Source organism: Diorhabda sublineata, chromosome X, assembly GCF_026230105.1.
Source record: "Diorhabda sublineata isolate icDioSubl1.1 chromosome X, icDioSubl1.1, whole genome shotgun sequence".
Taxonomy (NCBI): domain Eukaryota; kingdom Metazoa; phylum Arthropoda; class Insecta; order Coleoptera; family Chrysomelidae; genus Diorhabda; species Diorhabda sublineata.
The window spans coordinates 10,198,158-10,215,719 of NC_079485.1; the positions used below are offsets into that span (position 1 = coordinate 10,198,158).

The window sequence follows — 17,562 nt, forward strand, 5'->3', positions numbered from 1 at the left end:
TTATTTTCTCCATTATCAATATATGTATTTCATATTTCGTCAGTAGTATCTAAAAGTGATTTAAAAACTCCCAACCTTCCAACAGAAGTTTTGATTCATAGACACATGGCTTAACGAAATTTGTTAGAAGTTATTAATATTATCAAACAGATGGAGTAAATATAAATTTTGGAAGTATTTTTAGGTCAAAAATATTTGGAAACCAAACATTAAATTATTATATGAAGGTAAGTGATTTAAGTTTCTCGAATATTTATATTATTTTTGAATAAATATTGACATTATTGACAGGTATAAAGATGCTTGTCGATAATTAGAAATGGTTATATCAACATATAGGCATATTAATCTAAATACTTTCTGCACCTATTTGCTTCATGGGTATGTGTACACATTAGAGAAAATATTTAAAAAGGATGCAGAATACAATGAATTTCTATCAGAAATTCTTAATTGAATTAATGAACCATGTAAAAAAATTTAGTTTGTTTTAAAAGCTTAATGTTGTGATATGGAAAGGAATTATCGGAATTGCATATTTTCCTCCTGTCAGGCAATGAAACATAGTTTGTTGTGCATCACATTAAAAAGACAACTAGTTCAAGCAAAATGTATCATAATATTTCATAAATTATATGTATAAATTATGAATGAATGATTCAAATTAACAATGGCTTCTTCTTTGTAAACTAAAATTGACAACAAAAAGTTCCTATCAGCTATGAGAGCAGTATCAAATCGTCTGCCTATCGGAAATTATATTGAAAAGATAAAACGGATGTTATATTGTTCTACATTGGGTAAGATTCCAGAGGTGAGGTCTAGGTGATCGACAATAAGAGAAAGCATACTATATAAATGTGTTTCCTTCATTTATACAGGATGACCTAGGGATGCGGAGTGGATAGAAAGGTTCACAATACAGATTCACTTTATAAAATAATATGACAACTATTCATGTTGTTTTTAGAGGTGAAAAAATGTCCATTTAGCCACAAAAATTTTCATGCTGTATTATCACATACAATGAAAATGTAATTTCGCAAAAATAAGTTTATTTTCCATAGAACATTTTAAAAGTAAAAAACATCTTTCTATACTCTATACATTATAACTTGAAATGTTTATGATTCACGTCAATGTCATTATTGACCAACTTATAACGAATTTCACACTCACATTTCCGAGATGTTAGCCAACTATTCCGCTGTTGTATGTGATGAAATGAATACTATAAAACAAATATATATGTATATGAAACTGGAGGTATTTTTTGAATGGCTTCAATATTTTCACTTGTTTAAGAAATTATTATATATATATATCTAATTTCTTGGGCTCGTAGGTTGTTTGGATAAAATAATCAAACTTCACATCAAGTATCACATTTTTATGTAAGATATTTATAACTTTACGTGTCACTCCTTCCTTAGCATTTTCAAAAGAATAATTAATATATTAGTAGATATCTTGAAAATTATTGGAAACATAGTATTAGAATTAATGAATTTACCTCGATATCTCAATAAGACGATATTTTACCATAATAAACTAATTATTCAATTTATGGTAAATTTGGCTGCGGTTTTTTATATCTTGTCTATCATTCACAGAATATTTATCTTGTTTTATGTATATTATTTCTTTGATTAATACTTTTTGGTAGTTCGTGTCTTGAGCTAAGATTTTTGATTTTTTAAAATAAAATTTCTTAGTGTCTTTAGTTTTGGTTTTTAGTGTAATGAATATAGGTGATAATGTGTTGTGTGGTCTATGACTTATATCGATGTTATGTTTCGTTAAAATAGTTTTTCTAACAGTTGGTTTGTATAGGGGAGTGCTATATATATACCAAATTTATTAGTTATCAAGAAATGTATTGCATTTGTTACTAGGAATTACCGCTAAACAGTCGTCAACGTATCTTTTGAAAAACACTACATCAATATCCAGTTTCTACCCTTCTAAAAATTCATCATAACTGAATGATGTATGTTGTTTGATATCCCATCAATACGTGTGTTATCAGATCATTTGTGTACATTGAGACAACGTCTAGAGATATGATTTTGTAATTGTCAGGAATATGTACCAATGTATCCAAAAACTGCTTGAGCATAAATGAATCTTTTATTTAAAAGAATTTTGGTTATTTTTAATAAACTGTTGGCAAGGTATTTGGAAAGGTGACTGGGTATACGACACTATTGGATGCATTGGTATATTATAAATGTATTAATTTTGTTTTGAAATATTTTGGTTTTATCTGATTTAATTTTTTGGTAATTGTTCGTATCACAAATGAACAAATAACCACCCTCACCAACCTTCTCTTGATAATGGCTCCAAAGTGGGAGCCGAAACGAAACGCCTCGAATTTTTAAAATTCCAACAATATATATATATATATATATATATATATATATATATATATATATATATATATATATTTATATATATATATATATATATATATATATAAATATATATATATATATATATATATATATATATATATATATTTATTATCCTATGAATTTAAAATTTTTACAAGAATTTATAAATTTATACAACTTAAAGCCTAAAGCCACCTCAAATCTCAATTATTTATTGAAAGTGAAATTTTATTATTGTTATACGTTTATACATATTTCTTATAATAAACTTGACCATAATTTTAGTCACAGATAACAAGAACACATAAGTATTCGAAAGCTCGGAAAATATAGCAAAGTCTACTTTGGCGTTTCATTGCCACGTTCCCAATAAGAAAACGCTCGTTATAGCATTTGCTTTCTTATGAATGTGAACCATTTCTAAAAATTTTCTTTTTCGTGTATTAGATTCCCTTCCAAGAGTTTTTGAATCTTCAAAATTGAATTTATGTTTTTTTGATATTTCATGGTTCGTTAATGCAGTTTTATTTTTTTATAGTATTGATGACCTTTAGAGATCTCAAAATTTTGAAGGCAGATAAATCTAATAGAACTGTTGTTATGAAACCAGAAGATTATAATAATAAAATGATTCCAAAACGATGAGACAACTTGAAAGAAAATTAAACAAGACCCTACTAATTCTTATCAAAAACAAAATAATAATCTAATTCGATCTTAGGAGGAACAACTTTTCATTTCGCCATCAGATGCAAGAAAATTGAAAATTCACAATGCCTTACCCTCTAAAATAAATGATTTACCAAAGCTGCATAAGCCTGACATTCCCCTTAGACCGATTGTTTCAGGTATTAAAACTCCTCTTACCCCATTATCTAATTATTTGGAAAAAATTTTACACCAAAACAAATACTATATCAAAAACAGATGAGATTTCTAAGAAAAAATTGAAAGTATCAAAATTCCTAATGAATATGTATTTATTTCGTTAGATGTGGTTCTTTATATACAAATCCTATTGCCATTATGAAAAAAATATTAATGAAAAAATGGGACAAAATTAAAGAATATACAGAAATATCTCAAAACGAATTTATAAAAGCTACAGAACTTACACTTACAACAACATATTTCAAATATGAAAATGAAAAATACAAATAACTGATTCTTCCGTACCAAAGAATCAAATTAAAAACATAAATAAAAAATTCAATTCTTATCATAAAAAACTTCGAAATAAATAATAAAATCAATTTTCTTGACTTCACATTATATAAAATTAACAATAACATAAAAACAGAATGGTATACGAAATTAACTTGGTCCTCAAGATATTTAAACTTCATTTCGTGTCATCTTATGTCACAAAAAAGATCAGTGATAATAAGTTTGGCTGATAGATCTATCCAACCATCAGATCCTTAATTTAGATGCTTAGCTATCCAAAAAGCAAAACTGCATCGAAAGAAAATAATTATCCGCAAAAATGATAAACAACATATTCAAAGAAAGGATAAACAGATACCACAATCAATTTAAAAACAAAACAGAAACGTAACATTAAAGCATAAAATATTTTTCCTTACCATATGTATAAGGACTTTTCCAACAATTATCAAATTATTTTATTAAATATAATATTAGTATAAGTCATAAAGGACATGAAACGCCGACCCGTATAATAGTAAATTCTGGAAAAAAACATCAGAAATCTCAGGAAACTATCAGATTATAAATCAATGTTTATCTCTTATCCATAGTTTGTCATTAAATGTATGTTTAATAACTTTATTTCATATTCATATTAATAGTTTCCAAGTCCCTCTCTGTATATTCTCACTATTTGTAGGTGTCATTATTTTTAAATCTAAACATCAATGGAATAGGTAATATATAATTTTCTATGCTAATACTAGTTTGGACGTATGCTTGATCATGCGATGTGAATTTAATAAAATAAACTGAGTTTTGACAGTTAATTAAAATGTGATGAAAAATTGCCTATAGCATAGTGACACTGTGAAGATAATCCTCATTAAATTTGACACAATGACGACAGAGAAGCATAACGTGAAAATTATGCCTTAATTCAATTTAAAGCTAGTCGGTTCAAAAACTAGTTTTTACTGCAATCAAAAAAAAAAATGTTACAAGAGAAGTTATATACAGTGATTCATTGAGAACATTCAATATCTGAATATTTTAGTATAAAAAATACCATAGGGTGAAAAAAATTATTTCCACAACTATTTCAAAAAAAGAAATATTTTTGGAAATATCACTATTACATCCACTATAAATTTGAAGAGGAAGAAACGTGGTTATAACAAAATTATATTTATGTTATTTGTTACTAGTACCTATTATTTTCTCCTCGGCCTTTATAATAACCTTAATACGTGACCACCTATATCGAAACTGGTTTTTATGTTCCTTTCTCATAGAATCTCCATCAACAACAATACGACCGTCACAGTCTATAGCAGTCCAAACCATAACCGAGTCTACACTTAACTTATTCTTTGAACAATATTGCAATTGGTATCTCGTTCTCCTTGCCATCTCCACATTCATCCACAAACAAAACCTGGATTCATCTGAGAGCAAAACATTACTCCAGTCTGCTTAATTACAGATTTTGTGCTCCAGTGCAAAATTCTAGTTCCGCGATATTCTACTGAGAGTAAGGGCCTAGGGCTGGTTTTGTGTCGACAAACTATCCACCTATTTAAATGATTAGATGCAAATGCCTATTTCTTAAACTTGGCTTACACTGAACATATCTGCCTTATAATACTGGTAACGACAATTTTGCACTGAAACCACACCAGCCGTTTGTAATGAATATAGCCTTTTTATTACAATTAAAACTACTAAATTCAAATATTGAATTGGTCTGGTTGTTAAAATCAATACTATAATGAAAATCTTGCTGTTATGACAAAAACATAAATTGACATTTTTCATTTTAGTTTGTTATTGGAATTTGGAAATTTTTTAAATATTAAAATTCAATCCCGTCTCACCTAGATCGTTGTGAAAATTTTGTAATCGGTTTTCGTTGGATTTTGTTATAAATATGAATATCTTCAACCACATTTTGTTGTTCCATTTTATTGAGCAAAAACACAATTTATATCACGCAAATCATTGTAAAAATACCTAATGTAACACTGACTTTTATTAATAATGAATAGTATGAAGGACTTTTTTTATTCCTACAAAAAGTTTCAAAGGATCTACCTCTCACTATATACTTATACTGAAGTTTATTATTTTTATTTATCACTTTGTTATTATTACAAATTTTTAAACAAATTAGGATTTAGTGATCTGTTTGTTGTAACTTGATAAGGGATCTATTTACATGAAACAAACAACAGTAATTTTTTGTATTGTTATTTTGGTTCAGCAAAAAAAAATAATTACTTGAATATATGTGTAATATACAAGCAAATGTAACTATCGCCATTTATCAGCTACGCTGAATTTCAGTCCAGATTAGATATCCTTGTGCCAAAAAACGTGAAATTTCCAATTTTCAATTAGAATTTGTGAACACATGAAAAGTGTTGCGAAAATCACAATCCATATTTAAACTTTTAACACTTGGATTCTCGGAAACTAGCAATATTGGTGATTAAACGAACCACAATAAAATTGGGTGCAAAGTTCATTACAAAATTGTTAGCACAGGAATGTTGATAACAATTTTTCAATTTTCTTGTTTGTAGTAATAGAAAAATAGAAAGTACTGTCCACCTATCATTTTCACATGCTACATAAATATTAACCAAACATGTAATATGACAAATATAATATGTATATGGAAAGAGTGCAATGAAAAGTGAAGATTCGAACATTTTCCTGGAAGGCGAAAATACAATACAAAACCAAGGTGTGATGCATGATAACAGAGCTGATTCACTATTGAGCAATCTATCTCATATTGTCATCAGTACTATCCAGACAATTGAGAATAACATTTGAAACTTGTTAAGCAATTGATATTTTGCTCTTCTTCATAAACGTTCACTTTTTAATTTCGACAATATCTTGAAAAATATGATAAACAGAAATTAGAGCGATTATGTTCCGTGTGAGTATTTGAAGACAAGAATTGCTATAGTTAGTTATTTGAAAGGTCTTAAAACGTTAAAGTTAAATTAAATCTAGTTCTTGTCTCTTTTTCTATGTATCTAATGTCTATAAAATTTTATTATTTTTTACGGCGACTAATTAAATTACTTCGTATAAGATGAAACCGCAAGGAATTTGCGTCAAATTAATTTATTTGAATGTTCTATCTTTTCCTCTTCGGTTCGTCGACTTTCTCAAATATGTCCATTTCAAACTAATAATATAAAATTCACTCACGTCCTTACTATGCCACTAATTATCTCTAACATCTTTAACATCCGCTTAGACATAATTAAATAATCTACTATCCTATGTCACAATACCTGCCATATTTTCAGGCAGTTTTTCTACATGCGTTTTATGACTATAGAATAAATGGCACAGGAAGATTTTATCTGGTTGGCTCGTCTTATTTCTTGATTGACGTAATGCCAATTATATTAGGCATGTTGATAATATTTATGTTACTTATGCATTACATAAAAAATTAATTAATAAGTGATCTAGCCTACACAAAAAAAACTAAAATAGACTGTCATCCTTAGAATACCTAGAAAACTAAGGAAATTTCTATAATGTAATTTATTAAATCAATATTATCATTATCGCAAATATATGATAGTTTAAATCAATAGTTGTCAAGATTTATTTGGGAATACGCATCCCTCTAAGAGTCAGTAGAACGCTGGATTAGTTGCTTTTGTAATTTTTATAAAAGACGAATCTTGATTGTTTAGAATTTATTAATTTGAAAGTTACAATTAAATGAATGTCAAAAATATAGTCGCGTATTAATAACGGAAAAAAAATTTCAGTCACGTTTTTTATCGAAAGTTTATCTGGTTGGGTTAGCCCAGTAGTTCAATATCATTGTTTCTAGGTCAAGTGATGTTAAAATTTAGGTTACTTATTTTTGTATAATGATCGTTTACATTTACTCTACTAAGAATAAATAATCAAAGCATTACAGTTAATAATATTTCCAAATTTTTGGTTTAATAATAGATATTGTGAATCATCAAAAATTTTCATTTACTACTGTTTCATCAAATAAAATATTCTAAATATTTACGAGGATTAATCGATTGCGTGATTATTCTAAAAACAATAATTTTCGAGTATTGACGAATCCAACGAACTTCAATGAACACGTAGTTTGGTAAAGAAGATATGTAATCACACATTAAATATATTTTCACTTTATCATATACAATGTAACACAAGTACGAGATGTAATAAAAAATACGGTATACCAATTTTTATAATAGCGCATAGCGTTTACTTATGCTGCATCTGTTTCGACTAGTACGTCCCGTACCTGTATTTCTTTAATCGAACAGTGACAAATTTGAATTGGTTTCGCTGTTCAGCTTGTCAGCCTGTTATCATTGCTACTGTTTTATCTACCATAAAACATAGACTTGATTAACTCATAACAATAAGTTTTGTTCCAAATTGAAAAAGTATTTGGAAATGAAAGATGAGTCTATAGTTATGATACTCCGTACAATTCCTCGCTTTATATATCTGAGTTTTTTGCCGCTAAAAGTCTTCCTTTCCATCCACTTCTGCCTTACTCTTACTAGATTTAGCACTATGCAATTTGAAGTAGATTTCCAGCAAAGGGCATTACTTTGAAGGCGATTATTTCTTTTGAAATCTCTGTTATTCCTCGTAACTTTTTTTCTGATAGAGTTGTGTACCTTTATGTTTAATCAGAGTAAAAACTATCCTCTCAGTTGTAATACCATCAATCCTTTTAAAAAGACCGGATTTCGTAAAGTGAATCTACATATCAACAATATCCAAATATAATTCAGCTTTTAAACAAAAACAATTTCACTAATTACTTTGGTATTAAAAAGAAGAATATCAAACTTTCTTAAATATTTACACTTTCGACATTTCATAAAGTATTCTAGAGATTTAGTATAATTTTAATTCTTTTAAATAAAATTTGGAACAGTATGATCTGCCAATATGATGAATAGACTATTTGTGACTGCAGACATCTACTGACATTTTGAATTTTAGGGCTATATTTCCAACATTATCTCATAGGGATCACCATAAGTAAAATATCGTTAAATTACAAACAAAGGTCATTACACTTCAGCTAGCCAATATTATAGCAGTTTGGGCGTTTTCTGTGGTTTTCCTATAACCTAGTGAACTTCTTCATCAGCCAAACATTCAAGCGAATAAGGCAGCCGTAACTATATCCTACTTTGTAGAGAAAAAAATCCTATATCAAGGCCATCCCATCGCACAAATTTTTTTCCGAAAAAATTTACTTCATGATTTTTGATTTTGGGAAAGTTGGATACGAAAAAATGAAGAATGGGTTCTTTTCGTAGCACAATAAAGAAAAGCGGATCTTCTAAATATATGTCTAGGCAAACATCAAACTAAAAACAGTTAAGTCATGAAAATAACATGGAAAAGGAGTGCTTGAAAAATCCATTTGATTGCATAAATATTAAAAAGTATGGAAAATAACAAGAAGAAAAAAATTAGAAGCAAAAATGATTAATCAAATACCCATTTCCAAACTATGTTTTTAAATAGAAAATTGATCTATTTCAGTAAATGAATAATTGAAAATTGAATTGAATAAATCAAACTGTTTTATAGATCGTCATAAAACTTGTAACAACTACGATACCATGTGTTGTATCTATAAATTGTAAATATACGAGTACATTTAGTAGTTTATTTGACTTACCTTTTGCAACCGTTGATTTGCATCGTTTGTAGCCAGTTGTTCGGAACTTCCTCGTAGTAATTGTTCTAACAATTCACTACTTACTTCCACATTAGAGAAGCCTTCTAGTTTCGATGGACTAGAGGTTGTCCGTTGATGATTAACAATACACTTAGTATCAATTTCGTTAGGAACAATTAAATTATCGGCACTAACTTTTCTTTTATTAACTTGTTTAGGTGAATTTAAATTGGAATTATTATTTATTTTGTCTTTGACATTAGTTTCGTCCAAAGAACTGTTACACGACCCCTTAGTCCTAGTATGTTTAGATTTAGATAAATTATTCAGAGAAGAAGATGGTACTGAAGATAGGTCTTCTAAAAACTTCAACTCATTATTCAAATTCTTCCTACATTCTGGTTTCTTCATCTCGGCTTCTAGCATTTGACCATACGGTCCTCTCAAAGGTCGTTTTGAATACCTTCTAGGCACGTTAGGACTTGTATCTGTATTTAAACTCAGTCTACTTTCGTTATCTGATAAGTCGGAGGGTACCAGTGATAATTGATCTAATTTACAGAGGTCTGGTTCTCCTTCTGATAATGAATCAGATCGAAATAGATTAATACTGCGTGGAGTTAGCTTCAAAGTTTCTTTTTCATCTGGAGACTGAGATAAGAATCTGGGTCTAGGCAGTGCTGGCCACTCAGGAGGTATATTGTTTTCTTCTGGGCTCAATGGCTCTTCTTGGGGGCTACTCCATATAGGAAATTCTTTATTCTTTTCGTCAGAATTACTTAGTTTGGAAATTTCAACGAGAGACTCTTGTATGAACTTAGAAGTAGAGTCCGCACAAGGAAAGTCTCCATCTTGGACAAATTGTGGGATAACATCTTCTGTTGTTTGATATGTGTTCGGCCATTGAGATATGTAAATCCCTTTACGTCGTCTTGATTTATCTCGCTTCTTGTCTTGAATGTTGTTTTCCTGAGATCGCGTTGTAGGTTTATCAGGAGAACCAGGTGTAACTTCAACTTCTGGAACTCTTGGAGTTTCAGTTAATACATTTAAAGTTTCTATATCCTGAGAGGTACAGTCTATATTGAATACTGGCAATTCTTGTTTAATAACTGAGGTCGGAGTTGTCGGTCGTGATACACTTTTCGGCCTTGGTAATGTAGATACTTCTTTAAGGGGGATTTCAGTCTCTTGATGTGTAGTGGATTGACGACGTCTTATATATTTGTTATCGTCTGGACAATAATCAACTTGAGAAAAAGATGCGCTTCGTAACGGTATGTGCCTTTCTAAATTATCGTGAAAAACAGCCGGTGGAGCATTTGATAAAGGTGGTGTAATTTTAGATGAATGTCTTGTTCTCGGAGGCGGCACAGGGGTTGTCCCTCGTTTTAACCTATCACTTAGTTCTTTATATCTATGATCATTATTCCTTTTATCAGCGGCGGAAGTACGATTTCCGCCGAAGCGGAATCTGGGAAGACGGTCCAGTGTGTTATCGTCCTTATCGGTAATTTCTCCGTAAGATGCAAATCTCGTATAAACTTGAGGCCGCACTAGGGCACACCGTTTCAATTGGGTCTTTAACAAACACTTATTCGTATAAAGTACATGGTCGCGCACTGTCACTGACGCCTGCTGAGCCAGCAGTTTATTTGACGTAGCATCCTCGTTTATCCTCATTCTATTTGCGCAACTAATTATATCTACGCTATTAATAGGTGGTGTTGTGAGTAGAGGGATCCGGGAGACGGGAACGTTGTCACAGCCACTGTCGCCGCAAGGAGTTGTAGGCCAGCAGCTTTGGTGAGAACGATATCTCGGTCCTATACCGGGCGGGGGTGGCGATACTGCTCCTACCCTCATTCCATAACGCATCGGCCTCACGGTCATTAATCTAAAAAAAACGGCGAATATAATAAAATATCTTCAAGTCAAGTCAAATTGAATAAATAATAAATATTATAACGATTCCTTCTGAAGAGTTTCGAACTAATAAAAAGAAATTTCAGAGACGGATTCAGAATATTTCGAAGAATATATGAGAAATTTTTAGATTATATGGAACCTTTCAATACAAGAAATCAACGCACAATATCCAACTATTATAATTGGAGCTTTTATAATAAGTAATGAGGAAATTCATATTCTATTTCCAAATTAATTTTTTCTAACAATGAATGTAAGATCTTTTACAATACAGATCTCCATTTTTATTCAACTGGATGAAATATATTTTCTAGTGTTTTAATTCAATATATGACCTCCTTTTCCTTTTATTATGTGAGGTACATGTTTTATTTGTTGGTGTTGTTGTTGGTACATTCGTGGTTATCAAGCTACCACGTCTCTTCTTTCATTACCAAGTGATACCAACATACATAAATAAGTATCAAAACAAGAGTTGACCAGATAAATACCAGCATAAAGACCAAACATGAAACTAACTACAGAACAATACATGGGCAGTATTATTAATAGCTAAAATTATAATGAGCTAAACATATTGTTATTTCGAAACTCACAGATATTCTATTTGCTTCACTTCTATTTATTTACGATTTCCGCTTGAACTGTAATCAGCAAATATATTGAGATCTCATCTTCCTTGGTAACGTTTCTAGATATCACAGATATTATGTTTACCGTGTAAGATTTCAAGTAAAACATGAATTTCATCGGCTCATCTTTCACCCTTGTGTTTTATACTCTGCATACGTTGATTAATGTTTATGTAAACGAGATCCTTACTATTTCTAAAAAATTTAACACCATATTTTTTAAGAAGCTTTGAATTTCTGTTTTTTTTTTTTCATTAATATGTATCGTAAAGAAGGGTTGAGATAAAAATTATCTTATGACGGAGCCAGTGAAATCTCTATCTTTCAACTTGGCTTCAGACATCTTCGGACATTTAGATATCTAAAACAATGCGCTTATTGAGTTCCAAACTGCTATACGTTCCCATTTCATATAAAAAGATGTGATAAAATATTTTCTGCAATTGAGGTTGTATCAGAATTTTAATGTTGGTCAGTTAGCTTTTGTTCAAAAAGGGTTTTAGCTTCTTTACCTCAGAAGGCAAGAAGACATGGATTTTTTGTGTATCTATCCCAAAAGGATTGTCACTATTTTGATCCAACAAACCATGCACTGATTCATTTTTCTTGAGAATAGTGGCTAAATAATTATTATATGCACTGAATGACCAGCAGAAAGAGATGCAACTTTATTTCCATTTAGAAGTAAGACTAGTATAAAGTCCCTTTACATCTACTGAACAGAATTCGTAGTCCTGCTATGATTTAACTGTTAACGTCACATCATCTCTCATCTTTAAACCAAAAACTTCCTCGCGTATTGTGAATAGTCTGTTCTTTGTTTTAATCTCTATGTTTCAGTTTGGAATAAGCAAAAGAAACTTTCTCCCAATATCGGTAATATTTTTCTATTAACTTTTAACAGTATATTCACCGCACAAACGCTAACTCTAGAATTAACACAACTTCTTGGAGCCATGACTAAGAAATAGTGAAAATACGAGCACCGTTCAGTTTAAATGCTAAATGGAGGTATACTGAGCGTGACTCTGTATATTTTATTAGCTTGTTTAAACATATTCCTATTCAACAATAAGTTTATTTAAACGTAAACCTTTCGTAATAGAGAAAAATGGCGTTCACGTATGAGATCGGCATACCAAAATCCACGGAAATCAGTTAATACATCTCATTTTTTTATGCAAACCTATAAAATGAATTTGAGAATTTATTCAAGAAATGAAATGATTAAAATAAAATAAATCTTGAATGTATCATGGAAATGAGAGATGTTCTATAAATCACCGTGTGAAAATGAAATCTCAGTAGGTAAATAGTTTTTGTTTCAACTAAACAAACTCCTTCCAAAAATAAATAATGAATTTCAATTATTTATGAACCCGTCACAAATAAGTTACTTATCTTGTAAACAAGTTTGATTGAACCAAAATTTGAAATTCTGTTTAGAAACCTTTCAAAGTATTTGACTGTATTAACCAACATCAATCAATAAACAACCGTTTCATCCATATAAATTCTAATTTTCATGAAAATTATCAATCATGAATATTCACGAGTACCTATAAAAAAAGGAACAAATGGGTCGAGTCAATTCAGAAGTATGATTAAATCAATAGCTGTTAAATGAATAATGCCCTAAGTCAAAAATTACTTTCAAATGTATGCATAACATCACCTACTAACATGAATAATCAAGAATTTCTTCGACTAGTATACAAACTATATTCTTTCTTCTGTAACGACAAGGATATACAACACCCAATTGTTTCCTAGCTTCCTAGCTTCCTAGCTACCTATTTTTGTAACTTGTAAATAAAAAAAAAACAACCAAATTCAGTTTAATCAAAAACCTCTCAGCGTAGGAACATCAATCAAACTCAACAGCAATACTCAATTGTGATTTCATAAATTTCAAATTTTTGAATACTTTATAATATCTCTTCCTCGTTGCTCCATCAACACTATCTCGCCAAGATTGCAGCCTTCTGATCAATATATTAGTATTGGACAACTCCATGCAGTAGTTTCAACGATACATTAGAATTGAAGTTATATCAGCTCGAAGGCTGTAGGATTAAAAACAGGAAAGATTATGCCAAGAAATAATGAGATCGATAGTACTATATGGACCCAAATAATCAACAATAAGTATAAAATAGGAAGGGACCTAAATCTAATTGCAAGTCGAAGGGGTTTGATGAGTAATTGAGGGCTTTACACACTAAAGGCTACAATTAACTCACAAAGATCGCTGGATCTCTAATCGTATTTGGCAAGTTAGAAATACAAGAAAAGTGTTATCGGATGAAGTTATGAATAGAATAAATAAGAAAGATCGAAAAGGGAATGAATAGATGTGGTTGAAAGTGACCTGCAGAGACACAAGAAATAATAAAAAAGCCGAGAAACGTTGGAACAAGCCTTATATTACTAAAATCAATTGTAGGTTACGACAACTACTCTTTTCAAAAGTAAAAATTATTGAAGTACTGATGAGTGAGTCCAATCCTGATTTTAAAAGTATAAAACACTTAATAAATCTACAATCCGCAGTATTTACATAATTAGCTTAACCAACTCTCTTTTTGATACATGGAAGTTATAGTGTTTATAATAGGAACAGCTAAAATAATATACCTTTCAGTAGCTAATTTAATAAATCTAACAGTCAATTGTTTGAAGTTTAAACAGTATTTTGAACAGAACATTATACAAAAAAGACTTATCGACTCACTACATGAAGTTTTATTCGAACTTTTTTGCCAAATTCAGAATATTTCTGATATTGCTGCTTCATATCATTCTTCTTGATACATTTTCTCAGAGTAACATGAATATTCTGTTCTTGAGCAAAACTGCAGCATTGGACTTACTTGCTAAAACCAATATAATTCCAATAAAGAATAATGATTCATTGATAAAGTATAACCTCAAACAGGAAAACAAGTACAAGTAACAAAATGAAGAACGAGACAAAAAGGATGGCACAATGACTGAAGTATTTCTCAATACAAAAATATACAATTTTTATTTGCTGACATGGAAAAGGCATTACCAGGAGCAGAGCTGAGAAAATGTTAATATTGATTTAGAAAAGGAGAATTGACAATATTGCAATTTACATTTCACCAGTGAATAAATAGAAAAGTGATCAAGTTTATTTGTATAGATCTAAACAAAATAAACGATAAAATACTAAGTAAAAACTGTATGAGTTGATAATAACGATTTTATTTTTATAACTGTTATTATCAGGATCTTTCCAGTATAACGGATTGATGATATAAATGTTAATGATAAAAATGCATCTAAATGTTTTTGATTTTAGGTCTATTCTGTTTTAAAATTAGTTTTTTTAATTATTTTTGGAAAAAAGTTAAAATTTGTACGTTTTGACCCATCTTCAAGTTTTCATCAAAATATTTTGATAAAAACCCAAAGAAAAGTCGAAATTCCAAACTCCAGCCTTCTTCCAAAAATTATTAAAAAAACCAATTTTAAAACAAAAAGTCAAAATTTGACGCTTTGATCCCCCTTCAAGTCTTTATCAAAATATGATATTGACACTTTCTTCCAAAAATTATAAAAAAAACTAATTTTTAAACAGAAGAGACCTAAAATAAAGAGCATTTAGATGCATTAATATATTAAAAGGTCTAAGAAATAAGAAATTGAAAAAAATTTTAATGATATAGAGCGAAATTAATTTTGTGGCCAATTGATACATTAGATATCAGGTAACTAGTATTATTAACAAAATTCTTTCAAATGCTAAAGATTTAATTCTATAAAGATTATAATGTAAAAAAAATAGTTTTTATTAATCAGATCAGTTAAATTATTGAAGATCAGCAATTTTTCCATTTCCTTTCGATGAGAATGTCATTGTCATTTCCATCTTTGACTCATAAGTATTCTTTCCATATCATATGATTTATTAGTCCCCAAAACATTGTATCAATACTACCTCAAACCTATTTAGATATTGAGAACTTTGACACGAATTTAAGATTTGCTTATAGTTCAAAAATATATTGTGAAAATGTATTATTAGTAGTAGTTGCTTTTTTCACGAGTATGTGTAATACAAAATGAATTGTCGATTCAAAATAATACAATCCAGTTCCTGGTAGTTGAACCTCCGACTTCAACTACCAGGAACATTGAGGAACAATGTGAAAAAATTATTCCAGCGAAACTAATCTGACTATTAATATCTGAGAATAAACTATATCATAAGATCAAAGTACAAATAAAACGTTTGAAAGGATAGGTTCAACTGGAGTTTATATCAAAAATATCAATAATTAATTATTAATAATGACACATCCTGTATAAAGTAATTTGTTTTATTTTGCCCAACACTGAAACAATATAAAATTCCACTGAACTCATAATTGTTTATAAAACAAATTTATATCAGGATGTGACAATAAACGACAATGAAACGTAACAGATTAATTGATTCAACCTTATTGTTAAAACAATAGCTGAAAAGTTTACGGCCTCTTTCTTTTTTGAATGGTATAAAGGAGGCAACACTAATCAACAGAAAATACAAAATAATAAAGTGAATGCTATTACAATTAATCAATGTATTCATATTAAATAAATACTGTGAAAGTTATTGATAAATAAATTCAAACATAGTAAATTAACGAAATGTGGGCTTTGTTAATCAATTATATTACGGAAAATGAATCCATCAAAAAGTATACGATATTGAAGAAATAATATTATGAAATATTGCTATATTGGAATTTATAACGCCTAAACAAAAGCACAATACCATGATCTGATAAAATTTAAAAAAATGATACAGTGATATTTCCACTTTAGCGTATTTGAAATTGTACTTCATCAAAATATTAAATAATCTCGTTCATTTAATGATAATAAAACTGAAACTTCAAGCTAATAAATACGTTGGCTATCATTATGAAGAAAACGGGTTTTATAAATAGAACTAACCTACCTTTTATAAATGTCTTCATGAGGATGTTGTTGATGCGCGCAAATACTAGATGCAATACATTCTTTCCCTCTATGACCGAGACAATCGTCGTCCCACTTTGACATGCCGAACATTTGAGGAAACTGTATCCTTAATGCAATATAAATATTGTAGTAACGCAAAATTGAGTAAAATAAATAATAAATATCATAATTTATTTTGGTTCACTGATGATTTGATGCACAACCACAAAAAACAACCATTTAACCGGTTGAGTCCTTGTAAATTCTTAGTGTTTACTACAAGAATCAAAATAAAGTTCTCATTTTTCAAGAATGCAGTTTGTGTTATCAATCGGTGGTACCCGAGAGTCATGCAGTTCGCGCAATCTTATGGGCACCCACATGGTATCATTGTCGGACCGGTCCGGCGAGAACCCAATTTCTCGCATTACACTCTTATGCACTCGGAACGATCGACTCGACAGGTAAACTCCCTCCATTCGACTACTAATGTTAGTCGCTCTGTTAGGTACTTTGAAGTGAAGCCCGATGATGGTCAGCGATGGAGAGGGACGCATGGGGTCCGGGGATGTGGTCGCGATCGCGACTGACTTGGTGGACTTGCTGCCGCTGCATTCTGGTATCTATGCACTCTTAAGATTTATTATACGAAGAAAAAGTTATGTAAAATATAGTACTAGTAATGATAACATTTAAAAGGTCAACAATAAAAACAGAACCTAGGTTAATTCCCTTGTACATTTCACGTTTTCAAACGTTTCAA

The 17,562-nt window shown here is 30.0% G+C and overlaps 1 protein-coding gene across 1 annotated transcript in view; it reads right to left on the reverse strand.

Moving 5' to 3' along the window:
• The window catches only part of LOC130451390 (rho guanine nucleotide exchange factor 17), a 59,940-nt gene extending 42,660 nt beyond the window's left edge, over nucleotides 1–17,280 (reverse strand). The window contains exons 1-2 of the mRNA XM_056790369.1: nucleotides 16,798–17,280; nucleotides 9,262–11,158 (exon numbers count right to left, since the gene is read on the reverse strand). Of these exons, the coding sequence (XP_056646347.1) occupies nucleotides 9,262–11,158; nucleotides 16,798–16,910 (2,010 nt within the window). The 5' untranslated portion in view covers nucleotides 16,911–17,280. The remainder of the gene's footprint in view (nucleotides 1–9,261; nucleotides 11,159–16,797) is intronic.
• Nucleotides 17,281–17,562: the final 282 nt, after the last annotated feature.